The following is a 14733-nucleotide window of genomic DNA, read 5'->3' as shown; positions in this document are numbered from 1 at the left end:
TTTATTTAAATTAATAGTGCAAAAATTATGCTACTGCTTTAGCTAATTCAAAACTATATTAGATGCAGTCGCAATTTGTATATATTCCTTTTCGTATTAAAAAATAAATACCAAAAATTAATTCGTCACTTGAAATTTGACTGAGCATGATTGTTTAATATTATTTTTGTAAAAAAAAAAAAAAAAAAAAAAAAAAAAATTTTATTATCTTGAGAATAATATGCCTTCAAGCAAACCACCAAATTTAAGACATCAAATTGAGGAAAGAATTTTACGTATGTATATATAATAAATTTTTTAAGAAAAAGGAATTTTAATCTTTGCAGTGAATACTAATAATTATTTAGATGATATAATCCACATATTTTGCAGGTATTGTTTCGCATATGCTCACGCTACTAATTTATGAATCAATGGGAGATAGCGGGAAATATGAAGTGCGAATTAGTTTAAAAAAAGAGAAGATTTAATTCAGTGTTCAAGGCGTTGATGAATGCAACAAACCAGTATAATTTCCTAAAATCAGTAGCAATATCGGACGTATCAGAGATAGACCATGTGAATTTGAGGCGACAAACCACCCGTTTAATTTCAACGTAAAAATCCCTATAACTTCAAACATCGTTTGCAATGTTCTGTTTAATCATTGTAAACTTTACTGTGGATTACTTTATCAAGTGACATTGACATTGTAATCTCGCATAAATTTTTTAACATTTACCTAGCCGACGAATTTAAGGAACATGTCCTTTTCCATAAAAAAAGTTTAAAAGAACCCGAAATAGGAATATTTTGATTCAGCATCAACGGTTTTTACTCAGGGAAGTTCAATATTTAGGATTCCCTTATTATACTTACTTTACTTGAGGGATTCGTTGTCAAATAATAATTCTTTCTCGACCGTTTCTATTTGGGAAATATTAACAAAAGCACTAACACATTTCAAACATATAGCTCTCGATTTAAAAAAAAAACTACTTCAATTAATTTATATTTATATTCATCCAGTAAAAAACTTGATACTTGGTACAATGCTGAAATGATTCCATTACAACTAAACTGGATGAATCCCTTTTAGATTGAGAACGGAGAGACCTGTCTGTATATTCCAGCGTCCTTTAATTAAGTAGATAATTAAGTGCAAGCAATTTTTTCAATCTGCTGTAAAGCACTATTTACATTAATTTTAAAAATTGACAAATGGAAAGTATCGAAGCATTTGCAAGCATGCAAATGCGATCGATTTAAACTAATATAAGTCAAGTTTATGAAGAATAATTTATACATAATAGCGAAATTAATGATTAAAAGAGATAATGAATAACTTTCTCAATTGAAACGCTTAGTTTTGTGAAATTCAGAAAAACAGAAATTTAATTCTACCAACTTAGTTTTTTTTCTTGGAGGTGCTTTAGTATTATACCTTTGAGTCATTTCCGTTGAATTCATTTAATTTGCAAAAGATAGGAAGAATCACTAATGTAGACAAATCAATTCCATTAGTAATGAATTCGATTCGATGCAACCACCATAAATGCCATTCTTCATTCATCAATATTTTTTAACTAATTTCTATAAAAGTCCAGAATAAGGAATCCATATTTTTCTTGTTATACTCTTACCGTAAATTTCGTTACTACCACCTCCCTTTGAATACCGGATAAATCATTGCGTTCGCGCCTAGATCTGTTGCGCAATTTAGGGGATCTAATTTGCAATCGGGTCTAGTACTGTATTCTTGATTTCTTCAACTTAACAAAAACTTACCTTCATTAAAAGAAGAATATTTTAGTTGGTTCATTGTACGTTATTTTAATGAAGCAATAAAAGATTTAATCACTTAATTCAACACTCACTTTACATTTGACTAACATATACAAGTAAAAACCAATTACAAAGGATTTAGGGAAGTTTTCAAGATTTCTCGTCTAAAAGATTTTTTTTCAATACTTGAGTAGTTTTTTCTTGAAGAAACTCTTTATTATTCGTGCGTTGAAAAACTTTTTAGGTATTTAGCTTTACTAGTGTCTTACCTATCTATCCGATTTTTTAACTCATTTTCCGTGTAAACTCATTCCTTTTGCTGCTTCCTTAATCCGCATTTGAGGAGGTTAAACATTGTAATTCTTACTTTTGAATTACTACTTATTTAATTTATCATATATAAACTTTTTTTGGTGTTAGAATTTTGAAAATGTCTTTTACTACTTTATATTCAGCTATTCAAGGTGATGCTAGTGCGAGAGCCTTGGTAGCCCCTTCTTTAAATGCAGAACTATCATTCAGTGAGCTTCGAATTGCTATTATGGATCTTCAGCGCCAAATTGCCAGCCTTGGCATAAAAGTTGGAGACCCTGTAAACATTGCTATTCCCAATGGCTTGGAATTCGTCGTAGCTTTTTACGCTGTTTCTTGGCAAAGAGCTATTTGTGGGCCCCTGAACTCCAACTACAAGCAATCCGAGTTTGAGTTTTACATTGATGATCTGAAAAGTAAACTCGTCATTGTTCCCGAAGGCTCCGTTGCCGCAAATACCCCTGCTGTTCGTGCTGCTAAGAAATTGTCTGTCGCAGTGGCCGAACTTGCTTGGTGTCCCAAGTCTCGATTAGTTCGCATTGTTCACTTTGAAGGAGCCAAAATTAATGCTCCTCAACCACTTGGTCTTCCTCAACCCGACGACGTTATGCTTGTCCTACATACTAGTGGTACCACTGGACGCCCTAAAGTCGTTCCTTTGACTCACAAAAACTTGTGCCGTAGCATCCATAACATTACTACCTCTTATAGATTGGATCCAAGAGATACTTCTTACGTTGTCATGCCTTTGTTTCACGTTCACGGTCTTCTTTGTGGCCTCCTTTCTACTTTAGCTTCTGGTGGATGTGCCGTTGTACCTCCCAAATTCTCTGCTCACAGCTTCTGGAAGGAGTTTATTCAGTATGGTGCTACTTGGTATACTGCGGTCCCCACTATTCATCAAATCCTTCTCCGTACTCCTCCTCCCAAACCTCTTCCTCGAATTCGTTTCATTCGTTCTTGCTCTTCTCCCTTGGCACCACCAGTCTTAAGCAAACTAGAGGCTACCTTCCGTGCTCCTGTCCTTGAGGCATATGCTATGACCGAAGCTTCTCATCAAATGACTACCAATCCCTTACCTCCTTTGGTACACAAACCTCATTCAGTTGGTAAGCCTTTTGGAGTTGAACTCAAAATTTTGGACCAGAAAGGTAACGAAATGCCCCAAGGAAAAGAGGGAGAAATTTGTGTTCGCGGAATCAACGTTACCAAGGGTTATTTGAACAATCCTGCTGCGAATAAGTCATCCTTTACCAAAGATCGTTTTTTCCGTACTGGTGACGAGGGCAAACTTGATAAAGACGGTTACGTTTTTATTACTGGTCGCATCAAGGAGCTTGTTAATCGTGGTGGTGAAAAGATTTCTCCAGCTGAGATTGACGCTGTTTTAATGCAACATCCTGATGTTTCCGAAGCTGTTTGTTTTGCTGTTCCTGACGAAAAATACGGACAAGACATCCAAGCAGCTATTAACCCTGTTGCTGGAAAAACAGTAACCCCCAAGCAGTTACATGACTATTTAGAACAGAAGGTTGCTGCTTTTAAAATCCCTAAAAAGTTTTACTTTACTGATCGTATCCCTAAAACTGCTACTGGAAAAGTGCAACGTCGTTTGGTCTGCGACGCCTTTTTCAATCACTCCAAGGCCAAACTCTAAGAGTATCTGGTACTCAATATTTTGCTTCTTTACCCCAAAACTCGCTAATTTGTCTATTTTAGTTACGAGTTTATAAAGCACACGATGAAATTTTGTTATTAACTGTATCGAATTCAATACTTAGAATAAACTATTTTAGATCACATTAGAAAAGTATTTCCATCTTATCTTATATACTGCTGTAGATTTAAATGAAAAAATAATAATGAGTTTTAAGTCTTTGTAGCGTTCAACAATTTTTTTATGGTCAGCATAAAAATCGTATGTATTGTAATTTAGCTAAAATGTGTATGTGTCCACTGCACCACAAACCGGAACTTCGCAAAACCGTAACACAACCTAAGGAAATTGACAATTATGGGAGAAGAAGGTATTAAGATAAATGATACTCACAAAAGAAGAATAGATGAAGTGGAACCATCTGAAAAAGAAGATAATGTAGAAAGACAGACGAAGAAGTATAATTTCGAGATTGATGAACCTGAAGAACAAGAAAAGAAAGATGAGAAGGAAGATGATAAAGAGGAAAGCCCTTCTAAATCTTTGGAAGAGATATCTCAATCAGTTTCACCTGTAGAGGAGGAGCCTCGTGATGTTCGGTTTAAAGAGCTGTCCACTCCTTTTAGTTACCCTATCAATGATCCTCCTGAGGGTCGTCCTGTTCGAGTTTACGCCGATGGAGTTTTTGACTTGTTTCATATTGGGCATATGAGACAACTAGAACAGGCCAAAAAAGTATTTCCTAATGTGCATCTTATTGTTGGTCTTCCCAACGATCAATTGACTCATCGCCTTAAAGGATTAACAGTGATGAATGACAAGGAACGAGCTGAAGCCCTTCGACATTGTAAGTGGGTTGACGAGGTCTTAGAAAATGCACCTTGGGTAATTACCCCAGAATTTTTGGAAGAACACAAGATTGATTTTGTCGCCCACGACGACATTCCATATGCTAGCGATGATTCCGGAGATATCTATCTTCCGGTTAAGAAGGTTGGTAAATTTATTCCTACAAAGCGTACAGAGGGTGTTTCTACATCCGATCTCATTACTCGAATTATTCGGGACTATGATCAATATGTGATGCGAAACCTTGCTCGCGGTGTAAACCGAAAGGAATTAAACGTTTCGTTGTTTAAGAAGAATGAACTTGATCTTAGACACCACATTAAGGTTCTTCGTGATACATTGAGAAATCACTGGGTTTCTACAACTCGTGATCTGAAGGCTGATATCAAATCATTTTTGTCAATGGCGACTACCGATTATCAATTGCAGAAGAATCCTCTGCACGGCTCTAGTGAACCTTCAAGTCCTGGTCCCACAGGATTTTTAGGTGGTATCAATCGTTGGATGCAACGTAGGTCTAGCAGTCATTATGACTTACCTCGTGTCGGCAATGAGATAGCTGCTTCAAGCTCTTCAGCGACTGAAGAAAATCATTAATCAACTCTCTACTATGGCTTTACCTTTTTTTACCTTTTTCCTTAATTTAATATCCTTTTTCTTTAACATTCAACACATGTTGCATATATCAATCTGAATCCAAATGCTTTTAAACGCATTTTTTACTTTAGATTCAGAATCATGCTATTTTTTGTCATTGAATGTGTTTCTTTAACTTTTGCTTTTGGATTTGTACTACCTTTTGATTTTTAGTTATATACAGAAAGGCTCAAGGGGCCTATTTGTTCTTAACAAGTCAGGTTTTATTATGAAGGTTACAATTTTTAGGAAATAATCTTATTTTGTGGAACTAATTATGAGTTGCAGAACTTGGCGAATTTGAATTTGGATTCGGTTAACCCCAAGGTGGTGTTTTTTTTTTTTCAGCCCTACTTTATTTCAGCTTTTATTAATGTATCGTTGGTTTTGGCTTTTTAAAGGCTGTTTTATTTAATTAAAAAAGTTTGTGTGGACCATAACCGTCATTTACTATAAGCATTGCAGTCTATGTAATTTCCTTACCTTTTTTTGAAACGGTTTGAGAAAAGATAAATTTTTAATCGGTCACTATGAAACATTTGTTGGCAGACTGCCCACAATCTTCCGTGTCCGAGTGTCTGAAATTTCTGTAGATGTAGCATGCATATAGTTATACTCTAGGTTTTGTTCTTGCTTAAGCGCTATTTATTTTGTCTTTAATAATAATAATAATGATAATATCAATTAAACTTTGTGTTCGGAAGTACTATATTATAAAATGATTAGCTTCTTGCTGATTTGCATTTTTTTTCGCCTACCACTGTTTACAGTTGAAAATAACCAACTACTTTTGGGGTACCGAAAGCTGGAAAATTTACGAGTATTTTCTTCGAGATATAATAAAAATATTTTGAAAAAATATTTTGTTTATTTCCTCTTTCAGCTGTTAGGCTATAACTTGATTTCATCAAATTTGCGAATATGGCAATTGAAAGTGATTTAGACGGTGCCTCGATGGATGAATTGGCTGGAAAGTCTTATGAGGCTTTATTATATCTTATGAATAAAAATAAAAAGAGAAAACCTGAGAAAAAAGATGATAAAGAAAAGTCATCGAAGAAAGTACAAAAAAAGAACAAAGTTATTGAAAGTTTAAATGAGATGGAAGTTGAAATGGAAGATGAAAATGAAAACGAAAACGATGAACAAGAAGCAATACAATATTACATCAATGTTGAATCTCAGGATGCCGATGAGACTTTGCACCAAGAAGCTCAAGATTCATCTGAAGACCCATTTCATCAACACTTCGATTACGATGACTCAGAAGTCATTAAAAATTCTATTGCTGCTTATGATGAGGGAAAGTTATGTAAGTCTATAGAGGAATCCAAACTTGGAGTGTCACAATCGTTTTTTCCGGATGTGACCAAGAGATTGCCTTGCTCGTGTCTTAGCGAAATAAAGAATATTGATGATTTGGGACTAAAGCAGAGGATATTGGACTCCTATAAAAAGCAAAAGCCATCTGGGCAACTTACATCCATGCAAATTGAGTTAGCGAAAGCAATGTTCAATTATCAAGATGTATTCTTTACTAACATGTCCATGAAAAGCCATAAGTTAGGGACTTCACTCTTGGCGCTTCATGCTTTGAACCATGTATTCAAAACAAGAGACCGTGTTTTAAAAAATAGTGCTCGCATTTCTCAAAATCCTGAATTAGAATTTCGTGATCAGGGATACACCAGGCCTAAAGTATTAATTCTTTTACCCACAAGGAATAGTGCTTTTGAATTCATTAATTTACTTATTTCATATTCTGGGACTAATCAAGTAGAAAATCGAAAGCGTTTTGATAATGAATTCTCGATTGAAAAAGAAGTCATTTCAGAAAAAAAGCCAGAAGATTTTCGTTATCTTTTTTCCGGAAATACCGACGATATGTTTCGACTGGGTGTTAAATTTACAAGAAAAACTGTCAAGCTATTTTCCCAGTTTTACAATTCTGACATTATAGTTGCTAGTCCTTTGGGACTTCGTCTTGCTATTGGTAACAAGGGAGATAAAAAGCGAGACCTCGATTATTTGAGTTCGATTGAAATAGCAATGGTTGACCAAGCTCATGCTCTCGTGATGCAAAACTGGGAACATATTGAATGCATTTTTGATGAACTTAATGGTTTGCCTAAAGAAGCTCACGGTTGTGATTTCAGTCGTGTTCGTCCTTGGTATCTTGATCAGCAAGCCAGATATATGCGCCAAACTATACTATTTTCTCAATATAACAATCTAGATATAAATTCTTTCTTTTCTCACTACATGTCAAATATTGCTGGTAAGGTTAAATTTCGCTCGCTTCTTCACGGTGTTTTAAACCGCTTGGGGTACAAAGTGACTCAAACTTTTGTTCGCATTTCTGTCGATTCTATTATTAAAGTTCCAGATGCCCGCTTTTCCTATTTTACTGGTTCTATACTAGTACAACTAAAGAAGTATTCCCAGAGTGGTATTTTAGTTTATATACCTTCATATTTTGATTTTGTTCGTGTGAGAAATTACATGGATGAGGAGGGAATTAACTATTCTGCCATATCAGAATATTCGAGTGTATCCGATATGACTAGAGCCCGCAATCTTTTTTATCAAGGTAGAACCAATATAATGCTATATACTGAGCGCGCTCACCATTTCCGTCGATTTGACTTTAGGGGTGTAAAAGCTGTTGTGATGTATGGTCCCCCAACGAATCCTCAGTTTTATGTTGAACTTGTTAGAATGCCGATGAGAACCATCTCTGAAGGAAACCTTGACAGTGATGCAGCAAAGTGTAGAATTATGTATACAAAGTTTGATTCTATTTGCCTGGAAGGCATAGTGGGATATCAGCGTGTATCAAACATGTGTCATGGTAAACATGAAGTTTTTGAATTTCTTTAAAAGAATACGAAAAAAATTTTTTTAAAAAGGAATTAGGGGTCATTTGGATTTTTGGATGAAAGAGCTACAAAATTACTACTTTAAAACAATAGAATAGCTTAAAATGTACTTTATTTGGACCATTCCGCTTTGCTTTATTTATTGAGAGCGAATGAGTAAATAGCTACTTGAATGATTTAACTTGACAGTGCTTTTTAAATGTTTTCAATATATAATTTTTTTTATACTTATTTCAAGATTCATATAGCGATTGGAAGGCATCGTACATTATCAATGAGTTTGGTTTCGACTGTGTTCCCGAAACCATATCTAAATCTCAATTGCTTTTGACGAAGATATGCTGAGAATTATCCGAAAGCAAAGCGGGATATGTATCTACTCGTTTATTAACAATAAAAATCGCTATCATATTCACCATAAATAAATGCAGTAATGCTACATGAAGCTGGTAATTATTACAATAATTCATCAAATCGAAATGTTTTCTATATCGCTAAAATCCTAATATCCACTTAGCTTATTGCCAAGTAACTTTTGATTTGAACAAGTTTTAAGTTTATGTAATGGTTTCGCAAGTCCTAACGCCTTGTTAGAAGTGATAGAATCGAAGACACCTACAAATATGCCCATAGCCAAATAGCATCTCAAACATGTTACAATATTTATCTAGTCCATTTTTTAAACAGTAAAGAAGCGACGATTGACTCAATTTAATCTTCTTCTTCTTGTTATCAAACCGCCACAACTTGATATTAAACGCAACGGCTAACTACCCATGAACTAAACCATATTGTTACCAAAGTAAGGTCTTGTGAAAGGATGCTTTTAATCCTTAAATCCTTGTTAATACTTTGCTAGGAATTGTATGAAAAGTAAAAAACATAAAAGTCATTAGTTAGGTTCAGCACTATCTTAACCTCTTAATATTCGTGTTGAATTCTTTTTTTTTTTTTCTATTTTGAGAGAAATAAGTAAGAAAATATTTTCTTTTTCAATTATACATCTACTTTCGATTGCTCGTCTGAGAAATAAAATAAGTGATGAGTACAGTAGAGGATCAACTTTCTCTTGAACTTGAAACAGTGAACAAGGATATACTGTTGAAAAAAGCACTTTTACATTACAAAGATGCTATAAAATCTGAAAGAGAAGGAAATTTAGGTGAATCTCTTAATAAATATCGATTAGCTCATAAAGTCCATGAAGATGTGGAATCTATCTATCGGCGTTTGGAGCGTTTGCAACTGTGTAAAAGAAATGAAGAGGAGGAAATGTTAAATTCAGATGCATCAGAAGCTATGCTCACTGTTTCCTCAGTCCCATCTCCAACGTTAACGGAAAATGAGTCTGTAAATGAGTCGGTCGTTCCCAATATACTGAAGCTTCCCGACGAGGTTTTGCTAGTTATCCTAGAGAATTGCATTAGGGACCTTCATGATTTAAGATATCTCTCTTCAATTGCACTAACTTGTAAGCATTTTGCGAAGGCATTACGAGCAGATTCTCTATATAGATCGTTTTGTTATTGCAGTTGTGAACAAAAAGAATGGCAACAGTCTATTAAGTCAATAGAGGAAGAACTCGTGGAAAAATACCAGCAAAGCTGGAAGACTTTGTTCCTTAAAAAGCCTCGATCTCGTTTTGACGGATGCTACATATCCGTTTGTCGATACTTTCGACCTGGAACTAGTGACACGAGCTGGAACCAACCCATACATTTGATCACATACTACCGGTATTTACGACTTTATCCTAATTCAACATGTATCGTTTATCAAAGCAGTAATGAACCAAATGATGTTGTTCGCAACTTCAGTGTGCAAAACACCAGTCTTTTTTCTCCTATGTCGAGTTCTCCTATGTTTAGTAATGGAAACGTAGCACTCACTGGCTCCTGGTCAATGACTCCTTCTGGAGAAATGCTAATTGTGTATCCCGCAAGTCAAACTTATACATACGTTCAAAAACTTCAAGTTCGTGGAATAAGGCTTAAGTGGATTTCTTTCTACTCCATCCATAATTATACCTCATTCACGAACGAAATGCCACTCACTCACAATCGTGACTATGTTTTCTCCAGAGTATATAGCTATACTGCTGACTCAGAGTCACTAAAACGTGGCTAGTCTTACTTTTTGGAATACTAATTTAGAAACCGCGGAAATGATTAATTATCTATTATAGGTCGCATCGTGAGAGGATTTAAAGAAATTATTTTTTATTAATATTAATGCCATCATTATTCTTCGCATGGAAATATATCATTAACATACATTTACAAATGAACAACAGATGCTTAACAAATTTTTGGAAGTACAAAGTTATAAACAATCCTAAGTCCAAGGAAACATGCGTGATACTTGAGGAGAAAAGAGTAAATAGAATGCACAAAACTTAAAAAATAAAAGAGGAAAACCCACGAAATGGAATATTAAACGTATCAGTTTCTTGAAGTCCAGATCGAATATTCATAAAGAAAACCATAAAACCATTCGTAATCATGTTCGTAAAAAATCCCTGCTTTTTTACCACAAATAAATAAACTAAAGGCAACATAAAAAATCGCCATATCGAAGCATTGAATGACAAAAGTAAAACATGGAGAAATATCGGAGAGCAATAATTCAACATGAAGATTCCGTTTTAAAGTTAACAAACGGATTTATTTTGGATAATAAAATTAAAGTAAATTAGTTTCGTAAAGAGAAAAAGAGAAAGGATTAACGAAACTGTAGAAAATCGCTCATTTCTATTCAAAGCTAAACCATTTCCTCTGGAGGTCTGTAAACTGGTGGTGGTGAAGCTGGTCGTTCGTGATTTACAGCTTCGGTTGCTGCAGGGCTTGCTTCATTTTGGGGTGTATTGCTTGCAGTAGCAGCTGGACTATATGGAGGTGGGACTTCTTCAGGCAAATTTTCAGAAACGGTAGTAGTTGTATTCGGGTGTGCCATTACATGTGTATACCGAACAGAGCCACGACGAGGTGAGCCAATTGGAGATGTATATACAGTTGCAGGAACGTATGCAGACTGGGGAGATGTAGGTGAACGGCGAGGAACTGCTGTTGCGCCAGGCCTAGCGCGAGCTTCTGCCATGGGGCGTGTAGTTGCTGGTTTGGTCTGTCCAGCCCTTGCCTGTCGACGGCGAACAAAAAATCTATTGATCGCCATTCCAATAGCCGCAATTAAAGCTGCGATGACAAAACCTGCAGCGACAATGAAAAACATATTCTATTTAATGCAAAAGAAAAAATGTAAACCGAAAATCAACCTAAATCCCGTAAATAATGAAAATTTGTAATTAGGGTTGTGATGTGGAAAGGATAGATACTGTGGTGTTGTAGCGAGGCTTATTCACCATATCAAGAAACTTATCAATTTATCGCTGTTTTAAATAAAAATTACCTATTTTCTTTAAAGAAAGAATAAATTGATAATACTGAAGCTTATATGCTACCGCGCAAAGAATTCATCGCTTTCTATGAATTGTTGAAGGATAATGAAATCATTGAACTGACCGTTGAAATTTTGTTGACGAAATAGCGTTGTTATGACCGTATCGTGAATTGAGCCATTCAAAATTTAGTTCTTTAACCTTCTGTTAGAATCGACAAGAAGTTTCTAAAACGGAGCCTAATTAATTGCTAATCGATGAGCGATATCGTAGAGAACAATACTATTAAACAAACAGGAACCAACAGAATTAGAAACTCTAAATAAATAGAATATCAAAGAATACATATTGGCAACTTATTTGATTTCGAAAATAGTCAAGGGTGACCGCTCAAGCAATGAGTATTGAAAAAGATGGAAGCTTCTAGGTGCTTCAACATTGAACAGGAGTATCTAAATATGATTTAAAGAAACATGTGATAGTATTTATTTGCAATTAAGGAACAAACTGAAAACTGCAATCGTTCGGCTGAAAATTACTCGTTTTATCCACGGTATACAAGTACAACATTTCAAACTGTTCAAGAAACATTCGTTCTGATATATTGTAAAAATTTATTCGTTCAAACTTAATGAATTTTTATTTTTACAACATTAAGAGTTCAATTCTTTCCTTTTAGAATACTCGGATCATTGCCAACAAGTAAAATTCAAAACAAACAATTTGAGGTCATAACAATTCATCGTTTTTATAACATCTTAAAAACCTGAATGTTGGTTGTTCGTAAGTTGGGCTTCATTGATTTTTAGAGGATTCGTGCTAGCACCCGCTCTGAGTATAATTAAAACGCGCGACGCGGTTTCAACCTGCCTTCAACCACACAGTTTCTAAAGTTTTATTTATCCAGGAATTGATTGAATTTTAAAGTCAAACGCAATGAGAAAGCAAGCAGGTGGTCCTTGTGAGAAACTAAACTTTCCTTTGGTGGAATTGGAACCGTATGCACGGGTAAATCGGGAAACCACTAAACTAAACAAAGCGCATGTCCGTCGTGATTATTCGGGAAGAAGTATTTGTCGTAAGTTGTCACATTTTATAATCTTACTTCCATGTTCTCACTAACATCCTTTCCAGAGCCGGATACGAATAATCCCACCCGGTGGAAGTATGAACGACCCTTAGAAACCATACGCGCTTGGCAAGACGTCGCAGAGGGAAAAGTTCCTGCCAGTAATGAGAAAGCTGCTCGAGTCTCAAATTTGAAAACTGTGCCATCCTTGAAACGTGAAAACAAGGAAGTTAATGCAAATTCGAAACCGCCAGTGAAACAGCAAGAGGTGATAGAATCAACTGTAATATCGAAATCTCAATCGCCTTCTGTTAAACAATTGAAACTTACTGAATCAACTCTGTTGGCTCCTTCAAGCTCCTTGAAACCCTCAGTGAGCTTAAAGAAAGACATTTCTTCAAATTTGCTATGTGCGGCTGCCAGTAATGGTTATTTTCGCAGACCTGCAGCCATGCGTGCTCAAACATTAGTCCCCATTACCCAACCTGATTCCAAAAAGAATGAACTTAAACAAAAGTTCAAACATCTGGTTCATCATGTTTTGACTTAAATTAATGCTTGTATTCAAACAGTGCCTATATGAAGACACTATAGAAACACAAACTTTTTTAAAATCTTATAATGATTTCTTAACTTTTATGAAACCAAATTTAATGTACTGCTTCTTGTTTTATGACCTTGTGAAACGATATCTATTTATTTATTTCTTTAAACTGTCTTAGCGAAAAAAATCATTTTAAACTACATCTATTTCAACTTCTTTCTCGGATTTTATTCTTAAAAAGTCACCTCTTCCTGTTCAAAAGAAATTTGGAACCCCTAACCTTTATTGTTTCATGCTGTTTCTAGTTATTTGAACTACATTTGAGAGCCGATGATATTGATAACATGATAATACTAGAACCACGTTAACACCGTATCTAAGATTCATCTTCAATATAAGGACAACAATTATTATTATATATAGAAGATATTTTTTTGTTACTAGTTCGTGAATTTTTTATAAATTTCAATCATCATAATGCCTGAGGATTACTGGTAAGCATGCATTCGTAATGTGTTAAATATTAACGCCAGAATTGAATTAGGTCAGCAAAGGACTATCAGCGAAATGCATCTTTCGTTCCAAAACTGACGAAAGACATTGTTAAGAGAATAAACTTGTCATCGTCTGATGAACTTCTTGATTTGGGTTGCGGCGATGGTGTTCTCACCAACGAATTAGTTTCGCAGTGCAGGCGGGTGGTAGGTATTGACGCGAGTCCGGACATGATTAAGGCTGCTCGTGAACTTGGTTTGAATGCGTATGTCATTCCAGGCGAAAAATTGCTTGATGCATCTGAGATCCCATCCGAATCCTTTGACGTTGTCTTCAGCAATGCTGCTTTGCACTGGATTATGCGACAACCAAAAAATCGTCCTATCGTAATGAAAGGCGTTTCTCGGGTTCTGCGCACCAAAGGCCGTTTCGTCGCAGAATGTGGTGCTTTTGGCAACGTTTCAGAGGTTGTTGGTAGCATTTATTCTATTCTACTTGCTCTTGGAGCTACAAAGGAGCAGATTGACCAAGCAAATCCTTGGTTTTTTGGCTCTGAGGATGATTATACCCGAATGTTGGAAGAGGCCGGATTCCATGTTGAATACGTTGAGAACATTTCTCGACCAACACTTCTTAACAAAGACGTCCGTGAATGGCTAGATACCTTTGCACAGCATTTCTATCACGCCTTTCCACAATGGAAGGACATCATTCGTGAAACAGTTTATAATGCCTTGTTGGTGACTGACTGTAGGAGCGATGGTAAATGGTTCCTACAATATCGTCGTTTGAGATTTGTTGCCCACAAGGAGTAAAAGGTTATTCCTCTATAATTCCCAAGTTAACATAAGTAAAGCATTTTGTTATTAGACTTTTGCGTATTCTCACTTCACAAATATCTTACAGTAATTCATTCTTCATCTCTAGTTATACCACAATGAATTATGTCTTTTTGATTTAACATATGAAAATCCCATTAGAGAAAAACATCATTTATAAGTGCTCTCCATTTACGTGGTAACATAGTGGGAGTTAACTTTCGTTTTATAAATTTAATGAAGCCAGTTTAATGTATCGTTTTTGTTCTCATATCATTTACCCATTTTTCGCGAGTTATATGTACTCTTAGCTACG

At 35.3% G+C, this 14733-nt stretch overlaps 7 protein-coding genes and 9 long non-coding RNA genes across 16 annotated transcripts, besides 1 other annotated feature; 8 read left to right on the top strand and 8 right to left on the bottom strand.

Moving 5' to 3' along the window:
- The first annotated feature begins 213 nt into the window (after positions 1 to 213).
- SPOM_SPNCRNA.1293 lies at positions 214 to 1206 on the top strand. Its single transcript, NR_150162.1, has one exon. It is a non-coding gene; the product is annotated as a non-coding RNA, LTR-associated (long non-coding RNA).
- SPOM_SPNCRNA.7736 lies at positions 403 to 911 on the bottom strand. Its single transcript, NR_197072.1, has one exon. It is a non-coding gene; the product is annotated as a non-coding RNA, LTR-proximal (long non-coding RNA).
- Positions 1033 to 1332: an LONG TERMINAL REPEAT.
- Positions 1333 to 1754: 422 nt separating this feature from the next.
- Positions 1755 to 3966, top strand: pcs60 (acetyl-CoA ligase). Its single transcript, NM_001355953.2, has 2 exons — positions 1755 to 1802; positions 1882 to 3966. Exon 2 carries the CDS (start codon positions 2195 to 2197, stop codon positions 3731 to 3733), a length of 1539 nt encoding a protein of 512 aa, NP_001342732.1. The 5' UTR covers positions 1755 to 1802; positions 1882 to 2194; the 3' UTR covers positions 3734 to 3966.
- Positions 2417 to 2694, bottom strand: SPOM_SPNCRNA.7735. The gene has a single exon (NR_197071.1). It is a non-coding gene; the product is annotated as a non-coding RNA (long non-coding RNA).
- Positions 2795 to 3339, bottom strand: SPOM_SPNCRNA.7734. Its single transcript, NR_197070.1, has one exon. It is a non-coding gene; the product is annotated as a non-coding RNA (long non-coding RNA).
- SPOM_SPNCRNA.7733 lies at positions 3828 to 4238 on the bottom strand. The gene has a single exon (NR_197069.1). It is a non-coding gene; the product is annotated as a non-coding RNA (long non-coding RNA).
- On the top strand, positions 4055 to 5919 carry pcy1 (cholinephosphate cytidylyltransferase). The gene has a single exon (NM_001023535.4). The coding sequence runs from the start codon at positions 4091 to 4093 to the stop codon at positions 5177 to 5179; it is 1089 nt and encodes a 362-aa protein (NP_588548.2). The 5' UTR covers positions 4055 to 4090; the 3' UTR covers positions 5180 to 5919.
- Positions 5920 to 5990: 71 nt separating this feature from the next.
- On the top strand, positions 5991 to 8218 carry utp25 (U3 associated protein Utp25). The gene has a single exon (NM_001023534.3). It carries the CDS (start codon positions 6140 to 6142, stop codon positions 8096 to 8098), a length of 1959 nt encoding a protein of 652 aa, NP_588547.1. The 5' UTR covers positions 5991 to 6139; the 3' UTR covers positions 8099 to 8218.
- SPOM_SPNCRNA.7732 lies at positions 6009 to 8192 on the bottom strand. Its single transcript, NR_197068.1, has one exon. It is a non-coding gene; the product is annotated as a non-coding RNA (long non-coding RNA).
- A 118-nt stretch (positions 8219 to 8336) lies between the features above and the next one.
- SPOM_SPNCRNA.7731 lies at positions 8337 to 10278 on the bottom strand. Its single transcript, NR_197067.1, has one exon. It is a non-coding gene; the product is annotated as a non-coding RNA (long non-coding RNA).
- Positions 8881 to 10704, top strand: pof7 (F-box protein Pof7). The gene has a single exon (NM_001023533.3). The coding sequence runs from the start codon at positions 9139 to 9141 to the stop codon at positions 10222 to 10224; it is 1086 nt and encodes a 361-aa protein (NP_588546.2). The 5' UTR covers positions 8881 to 9138; the 3' UTR covers positions 10225 to 10704.
- On the bottom strand, positions 10302 to 11422 carry SPOM_SPCC70.10 (uncharacterized protein). The gene has a single exon (NM_001023532.3). It carries the CDS (start codon positions 11323 to 11325, stop codon positions 10858 to 10860), a length of 468 nt encoding a protein of 155 aa, NP_588545.1. The 5' UTR covers positions 11326 to 11422; the 3' UTR covers positions 10302 to 10857.
- SPOM_SPNCRNA.7730 lies at positions 10969 to 11176 on the top strand. The gene has a single exon (NR_197066.1). It is a non-coding gene; the product is annotated as a non-coding RNA (long non-coding RNA).
- A 943-nt stretch (positions 11423 to 12365) lies between the features above and the next one.
- Positions 12366 to 13110, top strand: mug9 (the record flags this gene model as incomplete). Its single annotated transcript, NM_001023531.2, has 2 exons — positions 12366 to 12569; positions 12626 to 13110. Exons 1-2 carry the CDS (start codon positions 12428 to 12430, stop codon positions 13108 to 13110), a joined length of 627 nt encoding a protein of 208 aa, NP_588544.1. The 5' UTR covers positions 12366 to 12427.
- Positions 13111 to 13460: 350 nt separating this feature from the next.
- On the bottom strand, positions 13461 to 14712 carry SPOM_SPNCRNA.1292. The gene has a single exon (NR_150161.1). It is a non-coding gene; the product is annotated as a non-coding RNA (long non-coding RNA).
- SPOM_SPCC70.08C (methyltransferase) lies at positions 13552 to 14414 on the top strand (the record flags this gene model as incomplete). The annotated part of the gene is made up of 2 exons (NM_001023530.2): positions 13552 to 13598; positions 13649 to 14414. The coding sequence occupies exons 1-2, from the start codon at positions 13582 to 13584 to the stop codon at positions 14412 to 14414; spliced, it is 783 nt and encodes a 260-aa protein (NP_588543.1). The 5' UTR covers positions 13552 to 13581.
- Positions 14713 to 14733: the final 21 nt, after the last annotated feature.

The sequence above is a fragment of the Schizosaccharomyces pombe genome (genome assembly GCF_000002945.2).
Source record: "Schizosaccharomyces pombe strain 972h- genome assembly, chromosome: III".
Lineage (NCBI taxonomy): Eukaryota > Fungi > Ascomycota > Schizosaccharomycetes > Schizosaccharomycetales > Schizosaccharomycetaceae > Schizosaccharomyces > Schizosaccharomyces pombe.
This window is presented reverse-complemented; position numbering and strand designations above follow the sequence as displayed.

Excerpts from the sequence above, each read along its gene's own strand:
- pcs60 (NM_001355953.2), top strand. The coding sequence starts at position 2,195 with ATGTCTTTTACTACTTTATATTCAGCTATTCAAGGTGATGCTAGTGCG.
- pof7 (NM_001023533.3), top strand. The coding sequence starts at position 9,139 with ATGAGTACAGTAGAGGATCAACTTTCTCTTGAACTTGAAACAGTGAAC.
- pcy1 (NM_001023535.4), top strand. The coding sequence starts at position 4,091 with ATGGGAGAAGAAGGTATTAAGATAAATGATACTCACAAAAGAAGAATA.
- SPOM_SPCC70.10 (NM_001023532.3), bottom strand. The coding sequence starts at position 11,325 with ATGTTTTTCATTGTCGCTGCAGGTTTTGTCATCGCAGCTTTAATTGCG.
- utp25 (NM_001023534.3), top strand. The coding sequence starts at position 6,140 with ATGGCAATTGAAAGTGATTTAGACGGTGCCTCGATGGATGAATTGGCT.